The sequence below is a fragment of the Lampetra fluviatilis genome, chromosome 54, assembly GCF_964198595.1.
Source record: "Lampetra fluviatilis chromosome 54, kcLamFluv1.1, whole genome shotgun sequence".
NCBI classification, from domain to species: domain Eukaryota; kingdom Metazoa; phylum Chordata; class Hyperoartia; order Petromyzontiformes; family Petromyzontidae; genus Lampetra; species Lampetra fluviatilis.
Window position 1 is genome coordinate 9,832,372 of NC_136328.1, and position 14,786 is coordinate 9,847,157.

The 14,786-nt window shown below is 54.4% G+C and overlaps 1 protein-coding gene across 2 annotated transcripts in view; it reads left to right on the plus strand.

Annotated features, from left to right (window-relative positions):
• WFS1 (wolframin ER transmembrane glycoprotein) overlaps positions 1–14,786 on the plus strand; it is a 47,135-nt gene that overhangs the window by 21,038 nt on the left and 11,311 nt on the right. For both annotated transcript variants that reach the window (XM_078879730.1, XM_078879731.1), the window contains exons 10-14: positions 150–326; positions 791–1,002; positions 1,276–1,461; positions 9,861–10,001; positions 13,812–14,057. In XM_078879730.1, the coding sequence (XP_078735856.1) occupies positions 150–326; positions 791–1,002; positions 1,276–1,461; positions 9,861–10,001; positions 13,812–14,057 (962 nt within the window). The remainder of the gene's footprint in view (positions 1–149; positions 327–790; positions 1,003–1,275; positions 1,462–9,860; positions 10,002–13,811; positions 14,058–14,786) is intronic.

Below are 14,786 nucleotides of genomic sequence, written 5' to 3' on the forward strand. Positions count from 1 at the left end.
GTTGAGAACCGCTGCACTAGGCCATAGCCACGGATACACTCGGCCATAGTCAGACACTACTTATGCTCACAAGCCAGCACTGACAGCACTTGCCCCTACAGTTTGTTAAAGGCAGTGCGGGGGACCTTTGTGTGTGTGTGTGCACGTAGGGTTGACCCTGCTGCCAGGCGAGGACCTCGTGTCGCGGGCGCTGTGCATGCTGGGCACCTGTGTGCGCTCCGTCTCCCTGGGAGGAGTGGTGCACCTAAACCTCGGGCTGCCCACGCTGCTCTACGCCCACCTCATCTACCTGCTCTACTGCAAGGCGCGCGAGCGCCGATACCGCGGTGAGCGGCCACAGCAGCGCAATCATCATCATCATCACCAGCAGCAGGTGGAGAATCATCATCATCACCATCATCACCAGCAGCAGCAGGAGGATCATCACCATCATTACCAGCAGCAGTAGCAACAGGAGGAGACTCATCACCATCACCAGCAGCAGTGTCATATAAACCTAACCTGGCCATTATCTAATCTAATTCGTATTTATAGACTGCCTTCACTCGAGGCATTTGACAAAGCGTATGATGTAATTATGTAGATGGGAGGTGCGTACATGGGCTGAGGAATGAGCGACAGTAATAGAGGGGTACTTAGGGATCACATTATAATCCTGACCCGGCCATTATGAACCTGACCTGGCCATTATGATGCTGACCCAGCCATGATGATCCTGACCCAGTCTTTAAGAACCTGACCCGTCCATTATGACCGTGACGTGGGTACCGTGACCCTGGCACGGGTGCAGGCATCTACTGCTACCTGGTGCCCTACCTGGTGTGCTTCCTGTGGTGGGAGCTGGCCGTGGTCCTGCTCTGGGACTCCACCACCCTGGGCCTCCTCAGGGCCTCCATCGGCTACTTCCTCTTTGTGTTCGCGCTGCCCGTGCTCGCCGTGGGCGCTGCTGTCGGGCTCGCCGTGCAGTCCGTGCGCTGGTTCCTCACCCTCGGCCTCACCAAGGTGGGGAACCATGGCAGTAGTGGTGATGGTGGTAATTGTGGTGGTGGAGATGGGGGTAGTGACGGTAATGGTGGTGGTCACGATGACAATATTGTTAATGTTGTTGATTTTGTTGTTGACATTGTTAACATTGACGATGATGTTGACGATGTTGTTGACGGTGATGTTGTTGACGTCGAGGTTGTTGTGATCGACGTTGCCGACGTTGGTGTTGTCGTTGTTGTCGTCGTTGTTATTGACTTATGTGACCCGCCGGGGCGGCGTGGGGAGCAGGTGGGCGCAACAGCACTGCTGGCTGCCGTGCCGTTGGCAGGGTGGCTGGCGTGGCGCCACCGCGCGGCGCCCGTGCAGCTGCTGCGCTCGCTGGGCCGCAGCTCGCTGGTGAAGCTGGCGCTCGTGTGGCTCACGGCCACGGCCGTCTTCTGCTGGCTCTACGTGTTCCGCAGCGAGGGCCTTAAGGTGAGGAGGGGAGGGAGTGAGTAAGTGAGGTAAGTGGTGAGAGTGAGTGGGTGGTGTGAGTGAGTGAGGAGTGTGAGTGAGTGGTGTGAGTGAGTGAGGAGTGTGAGTGAGTGGTGTGAGTGGGGAGCGTGAGTGAGTGAGGAGTGTGAGTGAGTGAGGAGGGTGAGTGAGGAGTGTGAGTGGTGAGGAGTGAGCGAGTGAATGGTGTGTGAGTGAGTGGTGTGAGTGAGCGAGGAGTGTGAGTGAGGAGTGTGAGTGAGTGAGGAGTGTGAGTGAATGAGGACTGTGAGTGAGTGAGTGAGGAGTGTGAGTGAGTGAGGACTGTGAGTGAGGAGCGTGACTGAGTGAGTGGTGTGAGTGAGTGAGGAGGGAGGAGTGTGACTGAGTGAGGAGTGTGACTGAGTGAGCAGTGTGAGTGAGTGAGGAGTGTGAGTGAGTGAGCAGTGTGAGTGAGTGAGGAGTGTGAGTGAGTGAGTGAGTGTGACTGAGTGAGGAGTGTGAGTGAGTGAGGAGTGTGACTGAGTGAGGAGTGAGGAGTGTGACTGAGTGAGTGGTGTGAGTGAGGAGTGTGAGTGAGTGAGGAGTGTGAGTGAGGAGTGTCAAGGAGTGAGGAGGGTGAGCGAGTGAGGAGTGTGAGTGAGTGAGTGAGGAGTGTGACTGAGTGAGGAGTGAGGAGTGTGACTGAGTGAGGAGTGTGAGTGAGTGAGTGGTGTGAGTGAGTGAGTGGTGTGAGTGAGTGAGGAGTGTGAGTGAGTGGTGTGAGTAAGGAGTGTGAGTGAGTGAGGAGTGTGAGTGAGTGAGGAGTGTGACTGAGTGAGGAGTGTGACTGAGTGAGGAGTGTGACTGAGTGAGTGGTGTGAGTGAGTGAGGAGTGTGAGTGAGTGAGGAGTGTGAAGGAGTGAGGAGTGTGAGCGAGTGAGGAGTGTGAGTGAGTGAGTGAGGAGTGTGACTGAGTTAGGAGTGTGACTGAGTGAGGAGTGAGGAGTGTGACTGAGTGAGGAGTTTGAGTGAGTGAGGAGTGTGACTGAGTGAGGAGTGTGACTGAGTGAGTGGTGTGAGTGAGTGAGGAGTGTGAGTGAGTGAGGAGTGTGAAGGAGTGAGGAGTGTGAAGGAGTGAGGAGTGTGAGCGAGTGAGGAGTGTGAGTGAGTGAGGAGTGTGACTGAGTGAGTGAGTGAGGAGTGTGACTGAGTTAGGAGTGTGACTGAGTGAGGAGTGAGGAGTGTGACTGAGTGAGGAGTGTGAGTGAGTGAGGAGTGTGAGTGAGTGGTGTGAGTGAGGAGTGTGAGTGAGTGAGTGAGTGTGACTGAGTGAGGAGTGTGAGTGAGGAGTGTGAGTGAGTGAGTGTGACTGAGTGAGGAGTGTGAGTGAGTGAGCAGTGTGAGTGAGTGAGGAGTGTGAGTGAGGAGTGTGAGTGAGTGAGTAGTGAGTGAGTGTGACTGAGTGAGGAGTGTGAGTGAGGAGTGTGAGTGAGTGAGGAGTGTGACTGAGTGAGGAGTGCGAGTGAGGAGTTTGAGTGAGTAAGGAGTGCGAGTGAGGAGTGTGAGTGAGTGAGGAGTGTGAGTGAGTGGTGTGAGTAAGGAGTGTGAGTGAGTGAGGAGTGTGAGTGAGTGAGGAGTGTGAGTGAGTGGTGTGAGTGATGAGTGTGAGTGAGTGAGGAGTGTGAGTGAGTGGTGTGAGTGATGAGTGTGAGTGAGTGTGGAGTGTGACTGAGTGAGGAGTGTGACTGTGTGAGGAGTGTGAGTGAGTGAGCATGGTGAGTGAGTGAGGAGTGTGAGTGAGTGAGGAGTGTGACTGAGTGAGGAGTGTGAGTGAGTGAGGAGTGTGAGTGGTGTGAGTGAGGAGTGTGGAGTGTGACTGAGTGAGGAGTGTGGCTGTGTGAGGAGTGTGAGTGTGTGAGCAGTGTGAGTGAGGAGTGTGAGTGAGTGAGGAGTGTGAGTGGTGTGAGTGAGTGAGGAGTGTGAGTGAGTGTGGAGTGTGACTGAGTGAGGAGTGTGACTGTGTGAGGAGTGTGAGTGTGTGAGCAGTGTGAGTGAGGAGTGTGAGTGAGTGAGGAGTGTGACTGAGTGAGGAGTGAGTGAGTGAGGAGTGTGAGTGAGTGGTGTGAGTGAGTGAGGAGTGTGAGTGAGTGAGGAGTGTGAGTGAGTGAGGAGTGTGACTGAGTGAGGAGTGAGGAGTGTGACTGAGTGAGTGGTGTGACTGAGTGAGGAGTGTGAGTGAGTGAGGAGTGTGAAGGAGTGAGGAGTGTGAGCGAGTGAGGAGTGTGAGTGAGTGAGGAGTGTGACTGAGTTAGGAGTGTGACTGAGTGAGGAGTGAGGAGTGTGACTGAGTGAGGAGTGTGAGTGAGTGAGGAGTGTGCGTGAGTGAGGAGTGTGAGTGAGTGGTGTGAGTGAGGAGTGTGAGTGAGTGGTGTGAGTGAGGAGTGTGACTGAGTGAGGAGTGTGAGTGAGTGAGCAGTGTGAGTGAGTGAGGAGTGTGAGTGAGTGAGTGTGACTGAGTGAGCAGTGTGAGTGAGTGAGTGAGGAGTGTGAGTGAGGAGTGTGAGTGAGTGAGTGTGATTGAGTGAGGAGTGTGAGTGAGTGAGGAGTGTGACTGAGTGAGGAGTGGTGTGAGTGAGTGAGGAGTGTGAGTGAGGAGTGTGAAGGAGTGAGGAGTGTGACTGAGTGAGGAGTGTGAGTGAGTGGTGTGAGTAAGGAGTGTGAGTGAGTGAGGAGTGTGAGTGAGTGAGGAGTGTGAGTGAGTGGTGTGAGTGAGGAGTGTGAGTGAGTGTGGAGTGTGACTGAGTGAGGAGTGAGTGAGTGAGGAGTGTGAGTGAGTGGTGTGAGTGAGTGAGGAGTGTGAGTGAGTGAGGAGTGTGACTGAGTGAGTGGTGTGAGTGAGTGAGGAGTGTGAGTGAGTGAGGAGTGTGAAGGAGTGAGGAGTGTGAAGGAGTGAGGAGTGTGAGCGAGTGAGGAGTGTGAGTGAGTGAGGAGTGTGACTGAGTGAGTGAGTGAGGAGTGTGACTGAGTTAGGAGTGTGACTGAGTGAGGAGTGAGGAGTGTGACTGAGTGAGGAGTGTGAGTGAGTGAGGAGTGTGAGTGAGTGGTGTGAGTGAGGAGTGTGAGTGAGTGAGTGAGTGTGACTGAGTGAGGAGTGTGAGTGAGGAGTGTGAGTGAGTGAGTGTGACTGAGTGAGGAGTGTGAGTGAGTGAGCAGTGTGAGTGAGTGAGGAGTGTGAGTGAGGAGTGTGAGTGAGTGAGTAGTGAGTGAGTGTGACTGAGTGAGGAGTGTGAGTGAGGAGTGTGAGTGAGTGAGGAGTGTGACTGAGTGAGGAGTGCGAGTGAGGAGTTTGAGTGAGTAAGGAGTGCGAGTGAGGAGTGTGAGTGAGTGAGGAGTGTGAGTGAGTGGTGTGAGTAAGGAGTGTGAGTGAGTGAGGAGTGTGAGTGAGTGAGGAGTGTGAGTGAGTGGTGTGAGTGATGAGTGTGAGTGAGTGAGGAGTGTGAGTGAGTGGTGTGAGTGATGAGTGTGAGTGAGTGTGGAGTGTGACTGAGTGAGGAGTGTGACTGTGTGAGGAGTGTGAGTGAGTGAGCATGGTGAGTGAGTGAGGAGTGTGAGTGAGTGAGGAGTGTGACTGAGTGAGGAGTGTGAGTGAGTGAGGAGTGTGAGTGGTGTGAGTGAGGAGTGTGGAGTGTGACTGAGTGAGGAGTGTGGCTGTGTGAGGAGTGTGAGTGTGTGAGCAGTGTGAGTGAGGAGTGTGAGTGAGTGAGGAGTGTGAGTGGTGTGAGTGAGTGAGGAGTGTGAGTGAGTGTGGAGTGTGACTGAGTGAGGAGTGTGACTGTGTGAGGAGTGTGAGTGTGTGAGCAGTGTGAGTGAGGAGTGTGAGTGAGTGAGGAGTGTGACTGAGTGAGGAGTGAGTGAGTGAGGAGTGTGAGTGAGTGGTGTGAGTGAGTGAGGAGTGTGAGTGAGTGAGGAGTGTGAGTGAGTGAGGAGTGTGACTGAGTGAGGAGTGAGGAGTGTGACTGAGTGAGTGGTGTGACTGAGTGAGGAGTGTGAGTGAGTGAGGAGTGTGAAGGAGTGAGGAGTGTGAGCGAGTGAGGAGTGTGAGTGAGTGAGGAGTGTGACTGAGTTAGGAGTGTGACTGAGTGAGGAGTGAGGAGTGTGACTGAGTGAGGAGTGTGAGTGAGTGAGGAGTGTGCGTGAGTGAGGAGTGTGAGTGAGTGGTGTGAGTGAGGAGTGTGAGTGAGTGGTGTGAGTGAGGAGTGTGACTGAGTGAGGAGTGTGAGTGAGTGAGCAGTGTGAGTGAGTGAGGAGTGTGAGTGAGTGAGTGTGACTGAGTGAGCAGTGTGAGTGAGTGAGTGAGGAGTGTGAGTGAGGAGTGTGAGTGAGTGAGTGTGATTGAGTGAGGAGTGTGAGTGAGTGAGGAGTGTGACTGAGTGAGGAGTGGTGTGAGTGAGTGAGGAGTGTGAGTGAGGAGTGTGAAGGAGTGAGGAGTGTGACTGAGTGAGGAGTGTGAGTGAGTGGTGTGAGTAAGGAGTGTGAGTGAGTGAGGAGTGTGAGTGAGTGAGGAGTGTGAGTGAGTGGTGTGAGTGAGGAGTGTGAGTGAGTGTGGAGTGTGACTGAGTGAGGAGTGAGTGAGTGAGGAGTGTGAGTGAGTGGTGTGAGTGAGTGAGGAGTGTGAGTGAGTGAGGAGTGTGAGTGAGTGATGACTGTGAGTGAGTGAGGAGTGTGACTGAGTGAGGAGTGTGAGTGAGTAAGGAGTGCGAGTGAGGAGTGTGAGTGAGTGAGGAGTGTGAGTGAGTGGTGTGAGTAAGGAGTGTGACTGAGTGAGGAGTGTGACTGTGTGAGGAGTGTGAGTGAGTGAGGAGTGTGAGTGAGTGGTGTGAGTAAGGAGTGTGACTGAGTGAGCAGTGTGAGTGAGTGAGGAGTGTGAGTGAGTGTGGAGTGTGACTGAGTGAGGAGTGTGACTGTGTGAGGAGTGTAAGTGTGTGAGCAGTGTGAGTGAGGAGTGTGAGTGAGTGAGGAGTGTGACTGAGTGAGGAGTGAGTGAGTGAGGAGTGTTAGTGAGTGGTGTGAGTGAGTGAGGAGTGTGAGTGAGTGAGGAGTGTGACTGAGTGAGGAGTGAGGAGTGTGACTGAGTGCGTGGTGTGAGTGAGTGAGGAGTGTGAGTGAGTGAGGAGTGTGAAGGAGTGAGGAGTGTGAGCGAGTGAGGAGTGTGACTGAGTTCGGAGTGTGACTGAGTGAGGAGTGAGGAGTGTGACTGAGTGAGGAGTGTGAGTGAGTGAGGAGTGTGAGTGAGTGAGGAGTGTGAGTGAGTGGTGTGAGTGAGGAGTGTGAGTGAGTGAGTGAGTGTGACTGAGTGAGGAGTGTGAGTGAGTAAGCAGTGTGAGTGAGTGAGGAGTGTGAGTGAGTGAGTGTGACTGAGTGAGGAGTGTGAGTGAGTGAGCAGTGTGAGTGAGTGAGGAGTGTGAGTGAGGAGTGTGAGTGAGTGAGTGAGTGTGACTGAGTGAGGAGTGTGAGTGAGGAGTGTGAGTGAGTGAGGAGTGTGACTGAGTGAGGAGTGGTGTGAGTGAGTGAGGAGTGTGAGTGAGGAGTGTGAAGGAGTGAGGAGTGTGAGTGAGTGGTGTGAGTAAGGAGTGTGAGTGAGTGAGGAGTGTGAGTGAGTGAGGAGTGTGAGTGAGTGGTGTGAGTGAGGAGTGTGAGTGAGTGTGGAGTGTGACTGAGTGAGGAGTGAGTGAGTGAGGAGTGTGAGTGAGTGGTGTGAGTGAGTGAGGAGTGTGAGTGAGTGAGGAGTGTGAGTGAGTGACGACTGTGAGTGAGTGAGTATGACTGAGTGAGGAGTGTGAGTGAGTGGTGTGAGTGAGTGAGGAGTGTGAGTGAGGAGTGTGAGTGAGTGAGTAGTGAGTGAGTGAGTGTGACTGAGTGAGGAGTGTGAGTGAGGAGTGTGAGTGAGTGAGGAGTGTGACTGAGTGAGGAGTGTGAGTGAGGAGTTTGAGTGAGTAAGGAGTGCGAGTGAGGAGTGTGAGTGAGTGAGGAGTGTGAGTGAGTGGTGTGAGTAAGGAGTGTGAGTGAGTGAGGAGTGTGAGTGAGTGAGGAGTGTGAGTGAGTGGTGTGAGTGAGGAGTGTGAGTGAGTGTGGAGTGTGACTGAGTGAGGAGTGTGACTGTGTGAGGAGTGTGAGTGAGTGAGCATGGTGAGTGAGGAGTGTGAGTGAGTGAGGAGTGTGACTGAGTGAGGAGTGTGAGTGAGTGAGGAGTGTGCGTGGTGTGAGTGAGGAGTGTGGAGTGTGACTGTGTGAGGAGTGTGAGTGTGTGAGCAGTTTGAGTGAGGAGTGTGAGTGAGTGAGGAGTGTGAGTGGTGTGAGTGAGTGAGGAGTGTGAGTGAGTGTGGAGTGTGACTGAGTGAGGAGTGTGACTGTGTGAGGAGTGTGAGTGTGTGAGCAGTGTGAGTGAGGAGTGTGAGTGAGTGAGGAGTGTGACTGAGTGAGGAGTGAGTGAGTGAGGAGTGTGAGTGAGTGGTGTGAGTGAGGAGTGTGAGTGAGTGAGGAGTGTGAGTGAGTGACGACTGTGAGTGAGTGAGGAGTGTGTGTGAGTGAGGAGTGTGAGTGAGTAAGGAGTGCGAGTGAGGAATGTGAGTGAGGAGTGTGAGTGGACGAGGAGTGTGAGTGAGGGGTGTGACTGAGTGAGGAGTGTGACTGAGTGAGGAGTGTGACTGAGTGAGGAGTGCGAGTGAGGAGTGTGAGTGAGTGAGGACTGTGACTGAGGAGTGTGAGTGAGTGAGGAGTGTGAAGGAGTGAGGAGTGTGAGCGAGTGAGGAGTGTGAGTGAGTGAGTGAGTGAGTGAGTGAGGAGTGTGACTGAATGAGGAGTGTGAGTGAGTGAGTGGTGTGAGTGAGTGAGGAGTGTGAGTGAGTGAGGAGTGTGAGTGAGTGAGTGAGGAGTGTGAGTGAGTGGTGTGAGTAAGGAGTGTGAGTGAGTGAGTGGTGTGAGTGAGGAGTGTGAGTGAGTGTGGAGTGTGACTGAGTGAGGAGTGTGACTGTGTGAGGAGTGTGAGTGAGTGAGCAGTGTGAGTGAGGAGTGTGAGTGAGTGAGGAGTGTGACTGAGTGAGGAGTGTGAGTGAGTGAGGAGTGTGAGTGGTGTGAGTGAGTGAGGAGTGTGAGTGAGTGTGGAGTGTGACTGATTGAGGAGTGTGACTGTGTGAGGAGTGTGAGTGTGTGAGCAGTGTGAGTGAGGAGTGTCAGTGAGTGGTGTGAGTGAGTGAGGAGTGTGAGTGAGTGAGGAGTGTGAGTGAGGAGTGTGAGTGAGTAAGGAGTGCGAGTGAGGAGTGTGAGTGAGTGAGGAGTGTGAGTGAGGAGTGTGAGTAAGCGAGGAGTGCGAGTGAGGGGTGTGACTGAGTGAGGAGTGTGACTGAGTGAGGAGTGTGAGTGAGGAGTGCGAGTGAGGAGTGTGAGTGGTGTGAGTGAGTGGTGTGAGTAAGTGACTGAGTGGTGTGAGTGTGTGAGGAGTCTTAATGAAGATTGAAATAGGGGGACTGCACTGATTGCAACAACTACTGGAGCTTCTCCCCCATCAGTGTGAGAATGGGAAAGGTCCTTGCAAGGATTATTATTCAACATCACCTTGCCAGACACGCTGTGTGGCGCCCCAATGTGGTTTCAGGCCAGGGCGGGCCTGCAAGGACGCCATTGTCTTTGTCCATCGGCTACAGCAGAGGTGTAGAGAATTTCAGAAAAACTTACATCTCTGCTTTATTGATCTGGTCAAGGCCTATGATACCATCAGTAGGCCATGGCTCTGGTTTATTCTTTGCGATTTTGGAGTCCCAGACCTCTGATCACCATCATTAAGGACCTTCATTATGGTGGCCAGTCCTGGGTAAAGATGCGTGCCCAGGAGTCAGAACCATTTTCTGCTCTCTTTGGGCTGTGACAGAGATGTCCTCTGGCCCTACACTAATTAACATATTCTTCGACCACGTTCAAGAAGCTTTCCATGGATTTTCTGGTGAAATCTCCATCCTATGAGTGGAGGGAGTTATGGAGAAAGTGGAGTCGGTCGCCCTCCAACAAAAGTGGTGGGCAGAGGAGTGATGCTCACAATAACGAGCGGAGTGCCAGTCAACTGAAGCACACACTAGGGGCACGAGCCACAGCACCTGAGTCTGTCCCTTGACCTCCTGTCAGCGAGCCTTCGACACTTCATGTGGCCTCCTCAATGTGCACCTGGCCTGGCACAGGCACCATGGTAACATCACCGTAACTTAGTGGTGAATGCCGGGTATTGGTATATATCAGCACTGGGGAGACAAAGGCGGCCGGGCTGATGTGGTCCTGGCCACCCCTCCCCTTTCATAGGTGCTACTCACTAACAGCACTTGTCCCAGCAGCCTGGTGAAGGCTACACGGAAGGTCTTTGTCTTTGTGCCCAGGTTTACAACTCGACGCTGACGTGGAGCCAATATGGCTCCCTGTGTGGGCCGCGCGCGTGGAGAGAGACAAATATGGCGCGTGTGCAGATGCTGTGTGGCCACCTGCAGGGTCACAGGGTCACGTGGAGCGGTCGCTTCAAGGTCAGAGGGAGGGAAGAGGGGTGAGATTGTGTCTGTGTGTGAGAGTGGATGTGAGTGGGTTTGCGAGGGATTGCATATGAATGTATGTGAATGAGTGTGTGAGTGTGCGTTTGTGTGAGGGAGTGCGTGTGTGAAGTCTTCGGTGGGGAGCAGTAGTGTGGCGGTTAGCGAGCTGCGCTATGAACCCAGCGACCCGAGTTTGATTGCAGCTCACGGCCAACACTAGTGATGATTATCTGAACCGGTCCTGGGCACCCCCTAGGTCGACTTAGCCTCAAATGGGTACCTGGTGCAGTGTGTAAACATCACCACTCGTGTGCCGAGGCGGCCTTCATAGGTACTTGCTGACAGCACTTGCCCCAACAGTCTGTTCAGACTATACAGGGATCTTTATCTTTGTTTTTTTGTGAGTGTGCGGCTGTGTGATGGAGTGCTTGTGTGAAGTTTTGGGGGAGGGGAAACCCCATGGCTGAAACAACATCATCTTTGGGCAAGGTGGGGTTGACCCTGCTGGTGCTGTCATGCCTCAAATATTGAAGGAAATAGCTGCTCCCTGTGAGTGGTTGGCTGACGTGTCATCTATTGAGGAAGTGCGATAGGTGGTCCGGAGCTTGAGACCATGTAAAACGCCAGGTAGAGATGACCTCTCAAGTGAACATCATTACAGCTGTTTCATCCACAGGAAGGGGTCCGCAGGATTGGAAGCATGCACTTGTGGCCTCTTGCCAGACTAGGATAATTATTCAACATCACCTTGCCAGACATGCTGAGGAAGAGGCTTAAGGATCCCCAATATGGTTTCAGACTGTGGAGGTCCTGCACAGATGCCATTGTCTCTCTCCGTCTGCTACAGCAGAGGTGTAGGTAATTCCAACAGGTTGAAAAAAGAAGAGGCTTTACCCTTTCTGGAAATAATACAGGACGTGTGAAGATGTTCAAATGCCATATAGACACCTATTGCAAGGCATCAAGTCTGCATTAATGGAATTCTTTTGGTAAAACATGTGTAATGGTTCGATAGAGGCACACACACGCATGTGGAGGCAACACTATTTATTTAACACACAACTGTTACACACACTATACATAGTGTGGTGACCACCGTCCTAGTCTCACTAACACTCGGGTACTATTTTTCGGGTACTATTTGGCATGGCCAAGCCAGGAGGGCTTCTGCTTGGCCATGACGATGTGGGGCTTCAGTCTCCATGAGGCGTCTTCATCCCAGGCATGAACAGCCCCGCTCCCTCAGCGGTACCCGCTTATGAGCTCCCCCAGCGTGGCCGGCCGAACCCCGGCCACGCCCCCCTTCTCGAACCTTCGAGAAGGCTCCGACCCCAACCACGTGACCCCAAGGTCCCCCCTGGGCCCGTGGCCCCCACCTTGATCCGGTCACGTGTCCAGCCGGGGTCACTCAAGAGTGCCACGGCCTGCCACAACCCTTGTGGCACTCGTCAACGACCTCCGCACCGCCCGACCCAGCAGTGACGTCATCCGAACCAACCCGACATGGTAGTGACGTCATGTGTGTACAGACCCGACATGGTAGTGACATCATGTGTGTACAAACCCGACATGGTAGTGACGTCATATGTCACTACACATGCAAACAAATATGCTCTGACAATATGTGCATTGTGTTTGAAACTGTTTGGCCTACACCAGAGACAGTCTTTCTTATGGCCTTGGTCTCACCAGTGTTAGACCAGAGAATGCCAAAAGGCGAAAAACACAAAGGCAATGCAAATTTAAAAACTATATAAACTCGTTTAAAAAAGTTTTTGAAAAACAACAGTTTTATTAACAACTTCGTTTAACTCACGGTTTTGTCCGAGCCGAATCCACAGTTTAGGGACTGCGGCGTTTTTGACCTACACAAATATATAAATAATAAGTCGTCCATACAAAATGTTAATTGCTTTAAAGTAGCGAATTAATTGTTTAATTGATGCCGATTTTGATACAGGCATGCATTGTCACCAGATCTGAGTACGTGTGCAAAGTGTGGCATTGATTGGACAATGGGAAGTGGGCACAATTTGTATTATAAGATTTGACCCGGACAAACAGAGGAATAGATGGGCTGATGTGATATAGAAGGATATGGAGCTGATTGGACTTGTTGATGACTGGTACCAGTGGTGTCAAGATTGGCCTTTGTGGAGAAGGTTTGTGAAGAATGCTGCTGGGGAGTTGGAGGCAGTCACCCTCCAGCAATAACGGAGGGCAGAGGAGTGAAGCTTACAACAACGAGCGGAGCGCTGGGTGGCTAAAACGTACAAAGTTGGCACAGTGGGGAGCACAGTTGATGCATCTTGCCAGTCATCTCAATCAACCCAATGCACCTGGGTCTGTTCCATGACCTCCTGGCAGCAAGCCTTCAACACTTCACGCGGCCTCAAAGTGCACCGACCATGGTGACACCGCCATCACATAATGGCGAAGGCCAGTTTTTGGTGTTGTTGAGTGAGTTGGTGTGTGTGCGTGTATGTATATATGGGGAGCGGTAGTGTAGCAGGTTAGCGCGCTGTGCTATGAACCTGGAGACCCGGGTTCGATTCCCGCTCACGGCCAACACCAGTGACGATTATCTGAACCGGTCCTGGGCCTCCCCTAGGTCGACTCAGCCTGAAATGAGTGCGTGGTGCGGTGTGTAAACATCGCCACTGGGGAGACAAAGGCGGTCGGGCGTGGTGCTGGCCACCCACCCCCTCGTGTACCTTTCCGGCCTTCATAGGTGCTCGCTAACAGCACTTGCCCCTACAGGCTGTTAAGGCTATATGGGGAATCTTTGTCTTTGTATATATGTGGGGTCCGGCAAAACAACCCCCTACCTCCTCGTGGAACATCTTCGCCGGTGAGAAACATTTAGGCTGGCCTGCCTATGATCCATCCTGGGTTTAACCAGGCTGGATTGTGTGAGGAGCTCACAAATCCTTGAAAGATCTGGACAAAGTCCCATCAGTGAGCTCCTCCGGCAGGCAAGGCTGCATTGGCTGGGCCATGTAGCCCACATGCTCGGCCACCGCATGCCTAAACAGCTTTTGTTCGGCCGGATCGAGGGGGCGAAACGGGCGCGGCACGCGCCGGAGGAGAGATGGAGTAATGTGGTACAGGAGGATGTGGAGGGACTTGCCGATGACTGGTACCAGCGGTGTCAAGATCGGCCTCTGTGGAGAAGGCTCGTGAAGGACGCGACTGGGCAGTTGGAGGCAGTCGCCCTCCAACAACAACGGAGGGCGGAGGAGCGGCGCTCACAACAACGAGCGGAGCGCCGGGTGGCTAAAGCACAGCAAGTTGGCATAGTAGGGGGCACAGGTGGTGCATCTGCCAGTCGTCTCAGTCAGTCAACCCATGTCACCTGGGTCTGTCCCGTGACCTCCTGCCAGCGGGCGTTCGACACTTCACGTGGCCTCAAGGTGCACATAGCCTGGCACAAGCTTCGTGGTGACGTCACCGCCAGTTAGTGGCGAATGGCGGTTGTTGTTTTCATGTGGGGAGCTGTAGTGTAGCAGTTAGCATGCTGAGCTACAAGCCCGGTGACCAGCGTTCAATCCCCACTTACGGCCAACACCAGTGACGATTATCTTAACCGGTCCTGGGCCTGCCCTAGGTCGATTTAGCCACAAATGAGTACTTGGTGCAGCGTGTATAAACCATCAGCACTGGGGAGACAAAGGCGGCAGGGCGTGGTTCTGGCCACCACCCCCACACGGGCACTGCCGGCTTTCATAGGTGCCGCTACTCGCTCACAGCGCTTGCTCCTACAAACTCCGTATCCCTTCGCCCTTATCTCTACCTGTCCACCAGTACGTACGTGTGACCGAGGTCGACAACACTGCCGAGACCTCGGTGGACATGCTGCCCACCTTCCTGGGTGACTGGCTCCGATGCGTGTATGGGGAGCACTACCCGGCGTGCAACTCCACCTCCTCCACCACCGGCAACAACAACGGCAACAACAACGGCGACAACAGCGACAGCAACCTCGGAGTGATCACCACGCAGGAGCTGTGCCAACTCAAGTCGCTCACCAGACACGACTGCCACATGAAGGTCTCTGATTGCCGGGTCACAGACACTGAGAGTTCTGCCGGGAAGCGGGGTCTGTGGCCCGCTTCTGAAACCCCCCCCCCACACCTCTGCAACCCCCATTGCAGGGGGCTGTGGGGGTGCAGGGGGCTGTGAGGGGTGCAGGGGGCTGTGGGGGGTGCAGGGGGCTGTGAGGGGTGCAGGGGGCTGTGAGGGGTGCAGGGGGCTGGGGGGGGGTGCAGGAGGCTGTGGGGGGTGCAGGGGGCTGTGAGGGGTGCAGGGGGCTGGGGGGGGGTGCAGGGGGCTGTGGGGGGTGCAGGGGGCTGTGAGGGGTGCAGGGGGCTGTGGGGGGTGCAGGAGGCTGTGAGGGGTGCAGGGGGCTGTGGGGGGTGCAGGGGGCTGTGGGGGGTGCAGGGGGCTGTGAGGGGTGCAGGGGGCTGTGGGGGGTGCAGGGGGCTGTGGGGGGTGCAGGGGGCTGTGAGGGGTGCAGGGGGCTGTGAGGGGTGCAGGGGGCTGTGAGGGGTGCAGGGGGCTGTGGGGGGTGCAGGGGGCTGTGAGGGGTGCAGGGGGCTGTGAGGGGTGCAGGGGGCTGGGGGGGGTGCAGGAGGCTGTGGGGGGTGCAGGGGGCTGGGGGGGGGTGCAGGGGGCTGTGGGGGGTGCAGGGGGCTGTGAGGGGTGCAGGGGGCTGTGGGGGGTGCAGGAGGCTGTGAGGGGTGCAGGGGGCTGTGGGGGGTGCAGGAGGCTGTGAGGGGT